Here is a 16,723-nt window from a genome sequence, read left to right on the forward strand (position 1 = left end):
TTAGAGTTTTGCTATTTTTTAGATTTATTTTAATTGGAATTATTTTTAAAGTTGCTTTTTTTCAATAGAAACTTGAGTAAAATTTTAATGGACCAAAAGTTGAATTTCAGAAATTCAGAAAAATCGTTACTAGGGTGGAGTTGAATTGATGAACTTAAGATGAAATTTGTTGGGAATTTCTTTTAAATAGAATGATTATCATGTTAACATAATTTTTTATTTTTTTTTATCAATAACACTTTCATTAACTCATCAATAGAATATTTACAATAGGAAGACAAACATGCTTATCTTCCAAAAGCAACAAAGAACCTCAAGAAAAGGAAAAAAAGAAAGAAAGAAAACACACTATAGTTACAATTTAACCCAAAACAGTGAGTCCCTTTCTGCCCCTTGTTTAGCTAAACCGTCAACTAGGGAGTTAGCCGATCTTTTAACCCAACGTATCTTAACTTCCATCTCCCGCACCAGCCACTTGAATTTCCTCCTCTCATTATTGTACTTCCATAAGCCATTGTGATCTTTAATCAGCCACCCTATCACCACCTCTGAATCCCCTTCAATTAAGAGTTTCCTGATGTTCAACTCCTCAGCTTTCTGGATTCCTTCCATAACTGCAAAGATCTCAACTCTAAGGGAGTCACCCACTCCAATTGGGCCTGAGAACAATGGCAGAAATGACCCCATTTTCATCCCTAAAAACACCCCCAATCCCCAATTGTCCCGGATTTCCCCTGCTACACCCATCAAAGTTTAGTTTCACGAATCCACCAGGTGGAGGGGTCCAAGCCACACTCATAACTGACTTGGGCTGTGTGCAACTTGCAATTTCACCCCACTTCCTCAACATGTCATCCACAGTGTAATCTGTGAAAAGCTCCAAAGATTTCAGCCACTGTACCGCCCTAATATGAATGAAAGCCCTCAGATCTGCTGCTCCTCTCTGAGCTTCTGAGAATATCCTGGAGTTTCTTTCTTCCCAAAGTGTCCAACATATTGTAGCCCTTAGTCCTCTCCACATTGTCCTTCCCCTTTTTATCCGCCACCTGAAAAAAGAAGGGGAAAAAATGCCCTGCAAGTCTGATGGGGGATTCCAGCTACATCCAAATAGGGACAAAGCCATTCCCAAATTGACTCGCAAAATGGCAAGACACCAGTAGGTGAAAACCAGTCTCCCCATCCGCTTTACAAAGAACACACCATTGAGGTGACAAACAAGTATTGGGTCTCTTTTTTTGGAGTAGATCACCAGTGTTGATTCTTTCCAGATAGACTTCCCAACAAAAACTACCAACCCTAGAAGGTATTGCTCTGCACCAAACCTCATCAACAGGAAAAGGGGGGAAGGTAGGACTGGTGGACTGACTTAAGACTTTGAAGAAAGAAGCACAAAGATGTCATTGGGGGTAGGTGTCCAAATTCTATAATCCGCCCTAGTGGGGTCTAAGACAACGTTATCAAGAAGTGCTAAAAGGCTCAAAATATTGTCAAAGTCTGAGTCCCTCAAATCCCTTCTTAGACCCAAGTTCCACCCAATCCCAGAAGTGGAAGAGGACGGGGTGATGAAAAACGAGATTGGCTCATTTTTCAAATCAGAAAGAGCATACAAAGAAGGAAACTGATCCTTTAGAGGGGCACTCCCCACCCAGGTTTGTTCCCAAAAATTTATGGAGTTACAGGAATTCAAATCATACCCAAATCATACCTGATATTAGGGGAGAAAACTGGTAGTAGGTCATGAATGGCTTTCCAAGGAGAATTGCTTGTGGTCCTAGCTCTGATTCCAGCGTCCCATCCATTATGCTCCAGCCCATGTATACTTGCCACTATTCTAGCCCATAGCTTCTCCTTCTCCAAAGGGAATCTCCACAACCACTTTCCCAACAGAATCATATTCCTTCTCCTAATATTCCCAAGCTCCAAACTACCACAGGTCTTATTCCTACAAACTATCTCCCAGCTAACTCTATGATCCCTCTTTTCCTCTCCCGGTTCCCACAGGAAATCTCTCATTATCTTCTCCAATCTATTAGCAACCTTCACTGGGATTTTAAACACCGACAGGAAAAAGATAGGTAAATTAGTAAGCGTGGCCTTAATAAGTGTAATTCTCCCACCAAGAGAGAGGTAGTTCTTTTGCCATGAAACCAGTCTTTTTTCAAACCTTTCCACCACCGGGTTCCAAAAGCTCTCTCTCATGGGATTATCACCTAAAGGTAACCCTAAGTAGTTCAAAGGCCACCCTGAGACTTCACACCCCAGCACTTCAGCACTCTCCTTGATCTCTCCCTCCTCCAAATATGTTAACATAATTATCTTCTTTCTTTTCTATATTCTCTTTAACTCTTTGTTGTTTCCACTAATATAACATGTAATTTCTATCTTTAGTTTATTCCTATTATTCTTGCTGTTGTTTTTCAGTAATATTTTCATATTCAGTAGTCAACAAACTATATTTCTCTTCTTAAAACAAACTTTCTTCCTAAACCTCTAATTACCCGCTTCCAAACTTGTTATAGCACTTAATTCTCTATTTCCATTCTACCAAACAATTGACCAACACATATTTACACCTTTCATTTCTTTTCATGGATTCTTTTCCAAAGTTCACTTAAAATTCCTATATTACCGCCATATTTTTCCCACTGCAAGGGGCCACTAACAAGTATGATAGCACAGGTCGAAGTCTGAGAGCGGTCACTTCATGTAAGAAAATGTCAAGCGTAAAACAGTGGGCTTGACCTAAAAATTGAAACAATTTTTGACTGAAAGTGATTGATTTGAGGCTTTTCAGCATTGCTCTATACCTTTATGTAGAAAAAGATGAAAGGGATGGTAGGATCTACCGTATGGACGCCAAAACAGTTGTGGAATGGGTGGGCGAATTTCAAAAATTTCCTACCTTCCTTCCAACTGGGAATCGCATTCCCTGATTTTAGAATCATATTCAAGGATCCTACTTGAACCAAACCAGATCAAATTTGATCCAAAAGAGAAGGGAGCGATTATACCTGATCCAGAGAAATAATATCTCCCAAAGTTGGTGTTCACGCCCAAAGAAGACACCAAGATCTACTCCTGCTGAAGATGACACAACAACTGTGGAACAAAACCAGCAGAATACGTCCTACACATCGAATCCTTCACAAGAATCCTCTGGAAACAATGAGCACCGAATTGAATCATCCTTTCAGCAAAGACTGATATCAAGAACTCTTTCTTGATCTTTCCCTCACAGAGAAATCGAACTGGTGGTGGTTGGCGGCGGCTGATGGAGAAGAAAACTAGAGAAGAAAGTGGCGAACTGCTTTTCTCCTCTAGGGTTTCTGAGATCTAATATTCAGAATGCAAATGTGTTCTCTGCAAATTCCCATGGGTTCAAATTCTTGTAATTCCAATTAGGGTTTCCTCCGGTTGCTTAATGATTAAGAAAACCTCCTAATCATATCAGGAGTTGCCCTTATCCAAATCCGTATTTGGATTAGGACTCTTCTTAATCTTATCTGCAGATTAGATAAGCTTTTGGGCTCATCCTAACCTCAGATCCGCCCCCTTTTTGTGACTGATCAAATCAGCCCAGTTCGAAATAGGCTTTAGGCCCATTAAGTAATAAGTGCTCAATAGTCTTCCAAATTGCTGCCCAATTGGGCTTCTTTGTATGGCGTGGGACCCAAGCATTGATCTACACATCAGCCACATGGGTTCGGTCCAGCCTTTGTTACAAGGCCTAGCCGAATTCACTAGAAAGCCTAGTGAACCCCCTGAGCCCATCACATGGACCCTATGGGCCCAACACTTACACTAAGTGGTCCTTGGGCCAAGCCATCTTATAAAAACCCAGGGACTGTGGGCAGATGCAAGATTAACCCATCAGGTATTATCCTAAATGGCCTTACACTTAACCTATCAGCCCATAATGATCAAGCACTGCCCGACAAGAGAGGACCTCTCCCTCGGCTGCAAGGAACAGTGCTGCACTCTCTACTCATATGGATCCCGGGAATTAAAACCATGTGCAAACATTTTGAAACCATACATATCTATGTATCATATATATAAATTTTGCAAAACAAAATTCCAATGATTGAAATCAACTGTCGGCAGTTTGGTTTCCATCAGAGAGAGTGCATCCCCGATCATTATCTTTGTCCGACAAAGGGGCTGATTCCATCACTATGATCACCCACTTAGATGAATTCTCAGACTGTCCCAACATACCCAGGTTTTGACCCCCGCTAAGGATCTCACTGATTGGCATATCAAAGACAGCCCAATCCGACACCTAGTGCAGTACCATAATCGGGTCTAGGGGTCAGGTGTAACTTTCCAGTTTTGCCCATCAATCTCCAAGGTCCAGGGCAATACTGGAAATCTGGTCCGGTTCAAGGGTTCAAGTAATCCTACATTGCGTGTGCCTTGGGTCTCACCCTGGCGGCTGAGACAAGCCACCCCAACAGTTGGCAGCACACCAGTGTCAGCCTTGGCAGGATAAATCTCCCCAGATTTATCCAACGGCTGTGAACATTTAAAACCAACACAAGTCTCATTAAGTGTCCAGTTTTAGGGTTTTACACATAAGTATACCACACAACATGAATCAAACATGTACTTTATTTATTTACATTAAATATCAAAAGTACATCTGAACTGATTGAAGCTAAGGGCATACAAAAACTGTCCAACAAAAGAAGGGAGAAACTACTTACATGTAGAGTACATTAATAATGGATTTTCACTATCATAATTTTCTTTGCAACACATAAGCAAGGAACCCTGATCTTGATCATTAATTTGCTAGACCTGTCACTTGCTTACTACAATTCACATCTTTAATCTTATAAAAGGAGTAAAAACACCAAACACAATCTTCTTTTAAGCACAATAGCAAGGGACTCTTGTCTTAATTATTAGTTTTCTGAATCTAGTATCTGTTTTACTGAAATTTGTAGCCTGAATCTCATAGAGGGGGTAAAGAGATTGGAGTTCAAGAAATGTCAGATACCAGCCATTGGTTATTGAACCAATCAGCTCTACCTAACAATGAACCCGTTAGAGGTTTATAATTCAAAACCTTATCAATGGTTTCAGACAAAGGACCTACAAGTGTATAAAGAAATCTGACCTTCAGGGCTAGTAGAAGCAGAAATGTCTCGACAGAGTAAAATCCTCTATCAACAAAATCTCCAAGAAACAAATAGTTTGTCTTTGGACAATCACCACCCACTTTGAATAGCTCCTTCATGTCATAAAATTGCCCATGAATGTCACCACATATCTGTAAAAAATACAGATGAACGTAACAAGCTAATTTTTAGTTATGTAAGCATTGAGATTGAAGAAAAAAAACAATTATATCTGTTTAAGAACAAGGGCTCTCAAGCAGTTATCAAATATTTCCCATGCTTTTATAGTAATAACAAGATTAGCTTCTTTAATTGGCATATCAATGACAAAAATTTTGAATTGGGGAAATTAACAAGACAATCATCATTATCATCACCTAAGCCCTGTCCCAATGGGGTCAACTACATGAATCCTGTTTCTCCATTCTACTCTGTTCAGTGCCATATCCATTGTTTAAAGGAAATGAAGAAATGTGGACTATACCTAGAAGGATGGATGGTCCTATAATCCTATTGCAGATGTGCAAATGCACATATTAGGACCCACCTTCACTGGTATCCCATCTGGAGATTTTCCAAGTCGGGCAGAATTAATCCAACTAATGATAAGCATCTGGTCTATATGCCCCACTCTAAACAGTTTTTCTCCAACAGTCTGAAAAGGCAAGTGGAAACAGTAATTTAATCAAATTGTTCATTGAGGTCAAATGTTCAGTTGGGACCGATTGAAAGAACCATAGGTGCATTTATAAGAAAGGTGTGGGATAGCTCAATGAACAGAACTTGTTTTGAATTCTGTTAAGATCCGATCATCTAAGAGATGGATTATTTGTCTCTAGTTCCTCCTGATTCAGAAATATTTCTAATAATAGAGTTTGCCTTACAAAAGTTTGAAACATGTTCCAATCCTCAAGACCCAAAAAAGCTAAAGATCTCTGCTTCATTGGGATTCTTAATTTAAGTTTAAAGTGTCTTTCTGAACAATTACCTTTAGAAAAGAGATTTTATTATGAGTTATGGTGAACCCAACCAAAGCGGGTAATTTTCTACATCTGTCCAAAATCTTAATGGTAATAGCAGAAAACTTAACAGACCTCACAACTTATTTCAAACTCACCATTATATTCTGTGAGACCCTTAACACTATTGGTGAACCCAATAAAAACTAACCATAAATCTATATCTATATCTATACTACTATTAGAAGTACGAATGAGAGTGTGGAACTTTTGTTTGACTAAAATACCCCTATTTTTGTTCACCTCATTATTATTTTTTGGTAGATACAAATTCAATTGATTTCATTAGAAGCAGATGATAAATAGTCCGTTACAAGCATCCCAATATGAGGTGCGAGGTGCAGCCTCACTCATTAGTACAGAAACATCATAAAGTTACAAGTGGGCCCAGTACAACTGGCCCCTAGTTACTCCTTATTTAGCTAGAGAATCAGAAAAAGCATTTGCCTCCCACCCCACCCATTGTATAGTTACATCCATCTGCTGAGTTATCCATTTGAATTTCTTCATTTCATTTCTGTAAGCCCAAATCACTGAATCTGGGTTTTTTAGACAACCCACCACCACCTTGGAGTCCCCTTCTATCACCAAATTTTCCAATCCTAACTCTCTTGCAATCTGTACGCCTTGTAGGGCTGCATACAATTCTGCCTTTAAGGAATCCCCATTCCCCACTGGTCCTAAATTTCCTTGTTTCTGATGACCCCTCCTATCCAGCTGGTCCTGGGTTGCCTTGACTACTCCCATCGAAGTTTAGTTTCAGAAATCCTTCAAAGGGAGGAGTCCAATCAACCTTGCTTTAACCTTCTGCACTGAGATAGAAGCCACTAAAGGCCAACTCCTCCAAATATCATCAAATGTGAAATTTTTGAATAGTTCCAAAGCATGTATCCAATGTATAACCCTAGTCATTACACACTCCATAATTTGTCGTTTGCTCCTTCTTTCTCTTGGAAGATTCTGGCATTTCTCTCTTCCCACAAGGTCCACACCACTGCTACTCTAGTGTACCTCTACATTACTCTTCCCCTCTTCTTTGGTAAAGCAAAGATAGATGGGTCAAACAACATTTTTATCTCCGTTGGCATATTCCACCTGCACCCAAACAAAGAGAAAAACCAATCCCATATATTTGTAGCAAATGAACAAGAAATTAGTAAATGGTAACAAGATTCACCATCAGATTTGCATAGAGTGCACCAATTCGGGGAAATACACAGAAAAGGCCTCTTCTTTTGCAAATAATCCAGAGTGTTAATTTTCCCAAGAGCCACTTCCCAACAGAAGGCCTGAATTTTAGGGGGAATCATCTGAAGCCACACTTCTTTCCAAGGAAAGGACAGAGAGGAAAGGGACTGACAAAGAGCTTTAAAAAAGGAGGCACAAGAAAAGGAACCTTTAAAGCTTGGAAACCAATTTCTTTTATCTGGACAAGAAAGCTCTAAGCAAACACTATCAAGAAGAAGGAGAAGCCTTGACAGACAAGTTGCTTCCTCATCCCTCAAACCCCTTCAAAACCCGAGATCCCAATTAAGACTCAAAGGCAAAGAAGGAAGAACCAAAAAAGTTGAAATGACCTTATTTTTATACAACGAAATAGAATACAAAGAAGGAAACACCTCCTTTAAAGGCCGGTCACCAAGCCAAGTGTCTTCCCAAAATCGAATTAAATTCCCTGAGCCAACATCATACCTGATGTACCTGAGAAACTAAGGGAGGAGGCTATGAATTGCTTTCCAAGGTGCTGCCAAGGTAGCCCTACACGATACACCAGCGTCCCAACCATTCTCCAATCTACCATGTATACTTGCCACTACTTCAACCAACAAATTTTTTCTCTCAAGAGGCCATCTCCATAACCATTTCCCTAACAGGGTTGTTTTCTTCTTCCTTACATTCCCTAGACCTAAACCACCTTCTTCCTTTCTTTTACACACAACCTCCCATTTTATTAAGTGGTCCTTTCAGGTCTCTCCCGATTCCCAAAGGAAATCCCTAATAACTTTTTTCTAACTTTTCTTCTCTTGGTAGGATCCTAAAAACAAATAGGAAGTAGATGGGTAGGTTAGCCAAAGTTGATTTTATCAATGTGATCCTACCTCCCAAAGAGAATAACTTCTCTTCCAAGCAGCCAATCTCTTTTTACATCTTTCTATAACTGGGTTCCGAAATCTACTTTCCTTCGGGTTTGCACCTAGGGGAAGCCCTAGGTAGGTCAAAGGCCACGGGGTGATATGACATTCTAAGCAATTTTCTATCCTATGTAGGACCATCCCCTCCATATTAATCCCTGCTATGCAACTCTTGTCCAAATTGATTTTCATATTTGACACTTTTTCAAACTTCTTGATTAGATTTTTCAATCTCCCGACTTTCCTGACGTCTCCTCCTTCACAAAAAATAATGATATCATATGCAAATTGGAGATGAGTAGTTGGAACATTGTCTCCTCCCATGTGATAAAAAAAAAAAAAACATTGTCTCCTCCTTCACCTCATTCAATTTCCTCTGATTAGGTCTTATATTTGAGGTATTAACCCCCATTAGATTTCATTGAATCCTATTCTTGACTAAATACCCCTGTTTTTGAATTTGGTTCATCTATAATTGTAAGGGTAGAAAATGTAATTTGAACTACGTTTCACCTCATTCAATTCCTTCTCATTAAATATCATATTTAAGGTATTAACTCCCATTCTCTCTCTCATGGAATTCTATATTTAAGCTATTTTTTCTCACCAATAAATTTTATCAATTAGATATATCCCAATGCTTTTAGAAACATAAGTTTCATGTTTTCAAAAGCAACCTCAAAACAAAACCGTTCTTCCATCATAGTGGCAGACCTGGCAGTCAAGCAACTCAACCATCTAGGTCAAAATCGGTCTGTCCATGAATTCATAGATAAATAATTCTTTTTGAGAGAAAGGGTAAAGTATTTCATTAACAGAACTGAAATAGATACAGCCATGCCCACTGAGGAACTGAGCAAGGCAAAGCTTTGTACAACTCAAAAGAACCAAAAAAGAACATCATACAAAAAGATTTCTATACTCCAAAACAAAACTGTAAGGACAATTCTTTTTAAGACTTCCTCTGATCTCAACTGATTTTCAAAGAGTCTCTTGTTTCTTTCCGACCAGATTGACCACACCACAACCGCTGGCAACACCTTCCATACAATCTTACCTCTTCTCGACAGCCCCCTTAGACCCCAATCCCATAACAGATCCAATGCATTCCTTGGGAGGCACGACCGAACTCCAAAGACCTCTAACATTTTCATCCAAATTACCCAACTAAATCTGCAGTGCAGGAAGAGATGCTCCAACTTTTCAGAGTTGTTGCCACATAGGACACATCTGCTTGGTTCTACTACCCAACCTCTCTTTGTCAAATTGTCTGCTGTTAAGCACTTCCTTAAGACCGTCACCCATAGACAAAAGGAAACTTTTAGAGGAGCCACTGTCCTCCAAACGAGGTCTTCGGGAAAATTAATCGAGTTCTTTCACGGGTTCTTGACATGAAGCCTCCCTTTACCCTTCTATACCCGATAAAGAATTATTTACCGTTCCCCTTAAAACCTTTGGTTGCACTTGCTTTGTTCAGATTCTTGGACCTCATCGTTCCAAATTTGATCATAAGGCCTCCAAATGCATTTTTCTCGGTTATGCACAAACTCAAAAGGGTTATTGCTGCTATGAACCTACTTCTGGGAGGAGATTTGTCTCGATGGATGTTACTTTCTTTGAGAAGGTACCCCATTACCCTAGGGTTTCTCCTCAGGGGGAGAGTAGTGAGAGTGGGGTTAACGCATCAAAAGTTCCTTTACCTATTCCATTGAGTGATGAGGGATGTAATGGGGAGGGTTGTCAGAGGTGTCAGGATTTGAGAGTTTATTACAGGCGGTGGAGGCAGGTTGATTTTGGTCATTAGCAGTCCAGGCCAGCCCCAGTTCCTTCTGCGGATCCAGATCCAGGTACCACAATCCCTTTATCAGATCCAAGTCCCCCTGAGATACCTTCCACTGTCGCTACTTTACCTTCTTTGGATGACCTTGACCTCCCCATTGCAGTCTGTAAAGGCAAACGGCGTTGCACCACATCCACAGCTCACTGCATTTCCCAGTTTCTGTCCTATGATCGCCTGTCCCCCTCTTACGGGTCCTTTCTCACATCCATTGCTGATATTCCTATTCCTAGAACAGTGTAGGAAGTCTTGTCAGATCCTGAGTGGAAAGATGCAATGGAGGTTGAAATGGATGCCCTTCTGAGGAATAATACTTGGGAGCTAGTTGACCAGCCTAAAGGAAAGAAACTGGTTGGATGTAGATGGGTATTTACTATGAAACATAATGCTGATGGTTCCATTGAAAGGTATAAGGCCCGGTTAGTTGCAAAGGAATTTACTCAGACTTATGGTATAGACTACTTGGAGACTTTTGCTCCAGTAGCAAAGATGACCACTATTCGAGTTTTGCTATCCCTTGCAGCCAGTTATTCTTGGCCCTTGTTCCAGATGGATGTTAAAAATGCCTTCCTCAATGGAGACTTACAGGAAGAAGTCTACATGCAGTTACCTCCTGGATTTTATGATGCAGAAACAAGTAAGAAGGTTTGCCGGTTGAATAAAGCCTTGTATGGACTAAAGCAATCCCCCAGAGCTTGGTTTGATAGATTCAGACAAGCCCTTGAAAAATTCGGCTATGTACAGGCCCAGTTAGACCATGTAAAAGAGTGGACTCTTCCTTCACTTTGCTTGCTGTATATGTGGATGATATTGTAGTGATAGGGAATGATAACAGTGAGATTGAGTCTCTTAAACAACTCCTTCATCAAGAGTTTGAGGTGAAAGATCTAGGAGAGCTACGATACTTTTTGAGTATTGAGGTTGCTAGATCTAAACATGGGACTTTTATTTCTCAAAGAAAGTATGTTCTAGATCTATTAGTAGAAACTGGAAAGTTGGGTGTTAAGCCTGCAGATACACCTATTGAACAGAATCACAAGATCAGTGCAGAGGGTGGAGAGCATCTTGAAGACAAAGCTATGTTCCAACGGTTGGTTGGAAAACTCCTCTATCTTTGTCTCACACGACCGGACATCAGTTATGTAGTCAACGTTGTCAGTCAATATATGCACTCTCCTAAAACTACTCACCTCCTTGCAGTTGAGAGAATATTAGCATACTTGAAGAGATGTCCAAGTAGAGGTATATTATTCAAGAATAATGATCACATGAAGATAGAAGTCTATACAGATGCTGATTGGGCTGGGAGTGTTGATGACAGAAGGTCTACCTCTGGATATTGTGCCTTTGTAGGAGGTAACCTTGTCTCCTGGAAGAGTAAGAAACAAAGTGTTGTTTCTCGTTCTAGTGTTGAAGCTGAATATAGATCTATGGCTAATGGTGTGGCTGAAATCCTATGGCTGAAGTCATTATTTGAGGAGTTGGGTATTGCTTATGAGAAGCCATTAATGTTGTATTGTGATAATCAGCCTGCTATTAATATAGCTCATAATCCGGTACAGCATGACAGAACTAAGCATATTGAAGTCGACCGACATTTTGTCAGAGAAAGGGTTTCGTCTCAAGAAGTGTCTCCCATATATCACCTCCAGCATGCAGCTCGCAGATCTTCTCACCAAGGTTGTTCCAAGTAAGAAATTAGAAGTAGACCTATGCAAGTTGGGAATGACAAATATCTATTCCCAACTTGAGGGGGAGTATAGAGAACACTGATGTGGACCCCACTACTGTGATCCCCACTGTGTTCGTATGGCAGCATAGCATATGTTTTCAGTTAGTTATGTCAGTATTAGTTGGTAGTTATTTCAGTTTGTTGTTACAGATTGTTATTTCAGCTTTATTATTAGTTTATTTGCCATGTAAGCAATAAGGGAAATTCAGCCCTTTACAATTAGTCAACATATATAAATATTAAGAGTGGGTCGGCAAATCATTAAGATCAACCCTCTCTCTTTTCTAAAACCCTTCGTGTGCTTCTTCTTTTCTCCCTCTCTTCTTTTATTCTGAAATCTTTCCTTTTTTGCTTTCGAATTCAAGACTGATTGTAGTCTTGATCGACTACTCTTCTCATCCCCTCAAGAAATTTCTCTAGATTTGTTCCAGCCTATTTGCAATTTTGTTTGGGATAGGGAAAAGAGAGAGGAAATAAGTAGGGAGGTTTGAGAGAGTGCTCTTAATCAATGTCTCTCTACCTCCAAATGATAGATATTTTGCCTTCCAAGAGGCCAATTTTTTCTCCATTATCTCAATAATTGAACACCAAGTTGAGGAGGAGGAATATTTATCCCCGAGAGGCAGACCCAAATATTTCATCGGGAGGAAATCAATTTGGTAAGTCATTACTTTTGCACATTCTTCTAAATTTGAGACCTGGCCCACTAGGATGATCTGACTTTTACTCATGTTAACTTTGAGACCAAAAACTGTAAAGACTGCTGGAACAGGCCAACAAAAAGCAGTTAATCAATTTTACAAGAGGAGGCCATGTCAACACAACTAATCGTCCACTTGCAACAGCTGTAACAAAAAACAAAAATCAAAGAATGTAAACAGTATAAGTAGTGAAGCACAAAGAGAATTCAGACATGAAATCTTTCGGCATTAATCTCTCTCTCTCTCTTCCCTTCCAACGAGTTCAGGAGGTTGGCTCCCTCAAAGAGCCTTGAGTTAGGCAGGTTCCTAACAAGTTGGTATCAAAGCAAGCATGACCAACACAAGAACCATGTCAGTAAACACCCGAGTGGATCAGATGGAGGTAGAGATCCATCGAATGTCTTCAGATCTCAAAGAAATGAAGGAAAGTTTCACCGCTCTCCTCAATCGACTAGAGCAGGTGGCAACAAACAACGATAAAGGAAGCCAAGAAGAGCGCAGCAATGAAAACAATCGCAGAACAGGGCCAACGGCAACGAGAGCAGCCAAAGTCGACTTCTCCATCTTCTCAGGCGGCAACCCAACTCCCTGGATTCTCAGAGCCGAGCGGTACTTTGATTACCATGAGACACCTGGGCAAGACAGGGCGGCTCTGGCTTCTGCGCATCTTGAGGGGGAAGTGTTGAGTTGGGCTGGTTTCTAGTTATTGGGCCCATTTGTTTTTTATCCTTATTTTAAGTTATCAAGTTAGGAAGTTGTTGGTCTTTTAGGCCCATTAGTTTATGTTTTTAAGTTGTAACTGTTTAACTACTTTAGTAGCCGCCCTACTAAGGGCGTTCTTGTAATATCTCATTCTTTAAGTTAAGTATAAATTATAATGAGGGGTTGGCGGCCAGATCTAAATCAATTCTGGTTGACTTCCTACTCTTTTCTTCTCTACTACTGAAACTCATCATCTTCTTCTTCTTTCTCTTCACAAGGAATTCATCTAAATCTGCAATCAGTAATTTCTACTTGGTATCAGAGCAGGCCAAAGGTTCCTTGAGTTATTTTCTCATGCAGCCCTAGATCGACCAACTACATGGTGATTTAAGAGGCTGATCGAAGATCTCAGGTAAGCCCAATTTTTGGATTTTGTGGATCTGTTTGCCCTGTAGCTGGTCTAGGGTTTCTCATCAAAATCAGGAAAAAATGGAAAAAGGGGGCGAGTCTTGTTTCTATTGGACTCTTCAATTTTGACCTAGGAAGTGGCGCCCTAACTTTTTAGGGTTCCTTGGAGTTTTCTGTAGGGGGCGATTCAAGTCCTGCCTGATTTAGAGGTTTCTGGAGAGAGTGGCTGCCTCTTCTCTCTCTTCTCCCGTCCCGTAGAAAATGGATCTTTTGCGGGAGGATTATCTAGGGCACCAAAAAGGTGGTGTTGGTTCCAGAAGTGTTTATGATCTTCTTGCGTATTACAGTTATTTGCTTTGCACCTTTTGAGAAGCATGGAGGGTCATAGAGTTGAAAATAAGCCCGGGAGTGAAATGGAACCAGTGAGAGGTGTTGGAAACCTTTTCGGGACTAGGACCATTACTACAGTTAAGTTGGATGGTTCAAATTACTTAGAATGGTCACAATCTGCAAAGATGGCCATTGGTGCTCGTGGGAAATTAGGGTATATCACTGGTGAAGAAGTGAAACCCGAAACTAGCAACTCCCGATGGGTACAGGAGAATTATATGGTGATGACTTGGTTGTTTAATTCCATGTTGCCCCATATAAGTAAAAATCTTTTATGGGCAAATACAACTAAGGAAATAAGGGATGGGGTTGCAGAAACCTATTCACAGAGGGAGAATGTTGCTAGGACTTATCAGTTGAGAAATCAGATTATTGCTACAAGGCAGGGAGATAGACCTATTGTAGCTTATTTTTCAGCCCTTACAGGTAGTTGACATGTCACTGTAAATTATGTTTCTACTTCAGGTAAGGTCCTTGGATTATAGATTCTGGAGCCTCAAAGCACATGACCCATGACTCTACTATTTTTTCCTCTTACCAACTTTGTTCTGGCAGAGATAGGGTCTCCACAGCTAATGGATCCCATGATCCCATTGCTGGGAAGGGATCTATTAAGATTAGTGATTCCATTTCTCTTCTCGCTGTCCTTCATGTTCCAAGATTGAGCACTAACTTGTTATTTGTTAGTAGTTTGATTAAGAACCTGAACTGCTCAGTAATTTTTTCTCCTGGTCATTGTATCTTGTAGGATCTGGATTCAAAGAGGACGATTGGGAGTGGTCGTGAAGTGAATGGAATCTACCTCCTGGATGTGCTTCCTCCTCATCAGAGTCATCATGTCAGCAAGGATAGTGAGTCAGGGTCTGTGGGTCGGATTATGCTTTGGCATAACCGTTTGGGTCATTTGCCTTTTTCTTCTTTGAGTCTTTTATTTCCAAAACCTTTTGACTCTGTTAGTTTGTCAAGTCTGGAGTGTGAAGGTTGTCAACTTGGAAAGCATTGTAGACATTCATTTAAAGTTAGTAATAAAAGGTGTTCTTCTTTTGATGTTATTCATTCTGATGTGTGGAGACCTTACCATGTTCCTTCTATGGGAGGTTATCGATATTTTCTCTTATTTGTGGATGATTTCTCACGATACTCTTGGATTTACTTGATGAGATCCCGCGATGAAGTACCATCCCTGGTGAAGCAATTTCACCAGATGGTGCTAACACAGTTTGGAACAAGAACAAAGGTGTTCAGATCAGACAATGCCAGGGAATATTTTGAAAAACACCTTGCTTCATATCTGTTAGAATATGGTGTTGTCCATCAGAGCAGTTGTTCCTACAATCCCCAGCAAAATGGTGTTGCAAGAAGCATGATGATCACATCTACAGTTCCAGTTCGGTTTTGGGGTGATGCAGTCCTCACAGCAATATATTTGATTAACAAGGTGCCCTCTCGTATACTTGGATTCAGCACCCCATTCAGTCTCCTTTTTCCTAAGGGGGAGATGTTTCATATTCCTCTCAAGGTGTTTGGGTGTGTCTGCTTTGCACATATCCTTGGACCTCACCGCTCGAAGCTTGATCCCAAGGCAAAGAAGTGTGTATTCCTTGGATATGTAGAAAATCAGAAATGGTACTACTGCTATGATCTAGTCTCTGGGAGCCGGTATGTTACTATGGATGTCACCTTTTTTGAGTCCACATACTTCTTCTCAAAAATCCTTCTCAGCAGGAGTGTTTTGGGGAAGTGAGTCAGCAGTCTATTCTTGTGAGCCAGCAGTCTACTCCTGTGTCACCTACCTTACCACCTCCTTTGCGTCCTGCTTCTCAGCATTACTCAAGACAGAGACTTCACAAGGAGGTTGATTCCACTACAACAGAACTCATATCACTTCCTGTTGGTTCCTTGGAGACTCCAAATTCAGCTGACATGGATTCAAGTATTCCTCTTGATCCCTATACTGTTTCAGTTCCCATTGATTCTACTAATCCTATTACAGATAACCTAGATCTTCCTATTGCTCTCAGAAAATGAAAGAGAAAGTGTACTGCTCATTGTATTTCACAGTACTTATCCTACAGTGGATTTTCTCTTTCCTACCGTGCTTTTCTTTCCTCTCTTGACTCTGTGTCTATACCCAAGGGTGTTAGTAGGCTCTCTCCAAACCTAAATGGAAGACAACTATGTAGGAAGAGATGGAAGCATTAATTAAGAATCAGACAAGGGACATTGTGGACCTACTAGAGGGCAAGGAGACTGTTGGATGCAGATGGGTTTACACAGTTAAATATAAGCCAGATGGAAGTATAGAAAGGTACAAGGTCAGACTTATTGCAAAAGGGTACACATAGACCTATGGCATTGATTACTTGGAGACCTATGCACCAGTTGCAAAGGTGACCTCTGTTTGGATACTTCTTTCTCTTGCTGCACATACTGTTGGCTGTTAGACAATTTTGTATGCCCTTAGCTTCAATCAGAAAGATGTACTTTATGAGTTTATTGTAAATGAATAAAAGTGCATATTTGATTCATGTTCCCTTGGAATGTTCACAGCCAGTGGGTCGGTCTGGGGAAACCTATCCTGACAAGGCTGACACTGTGGTGCCACCAAGTCGGTTGGGGTGGCCTGTCTCAGCTGTCAGGGTGAGACCCTAGGCACATACAGTGTAGGATTAATTGAAT

At 40.5% G+C, this 16,723-nt stretch overlaps 1 protein-coding gene across 4 annotated transcripts in view; it reads right to left on the reverse strand.

The window, feature by feature from the left end:
• Positions 1 to 16,723, reverse strand: part of LOC104606541 (serine/threonine-protein phosphatase PP-X isozyme 2-like) — a 56,501-nt gene that overhangs the window by 13,435 nt on the left and 26,343 nt on the right. For 3 of the 4 annotated variants that reach the window (XR_016080372.1, XM_010271806.3, XM_010271808.3), the window contains one exon: positions 5,123 to 5,275. The exons of the other annotated variant lie outside the window; for it this stretch is intronic. Coding sequence is in view for 2 of the 3 variants with exons in the window: in XM_010271806.3 (XP_010270108.1) it covers positions 5,123 to 5,275 (153 nt within the window). In the remaining variant the exon portion in view is untranslated. The remainder of the gene's footprint in view (positions 1 to 5,122; positions 5,276 to 16,723) is intronic. 4 annotated transcript variants of the gene reach the window in all.

Source organism: Nelumbo nucifera, chromosome 1 (assembly GCF_055504915.1).
Source record: "Nelumbo nucifera cultivar China Antique chromosome 1, China Antique-T2T, whole genome shotgun sequence".
NCBI classification, from domain to species: Eukaryota; Viridiplantae; Streptophyta; class Magnoliopsida; order Proteales; family Nelumbonaceae; genus Nelumbo; species Nelumbo nucifera.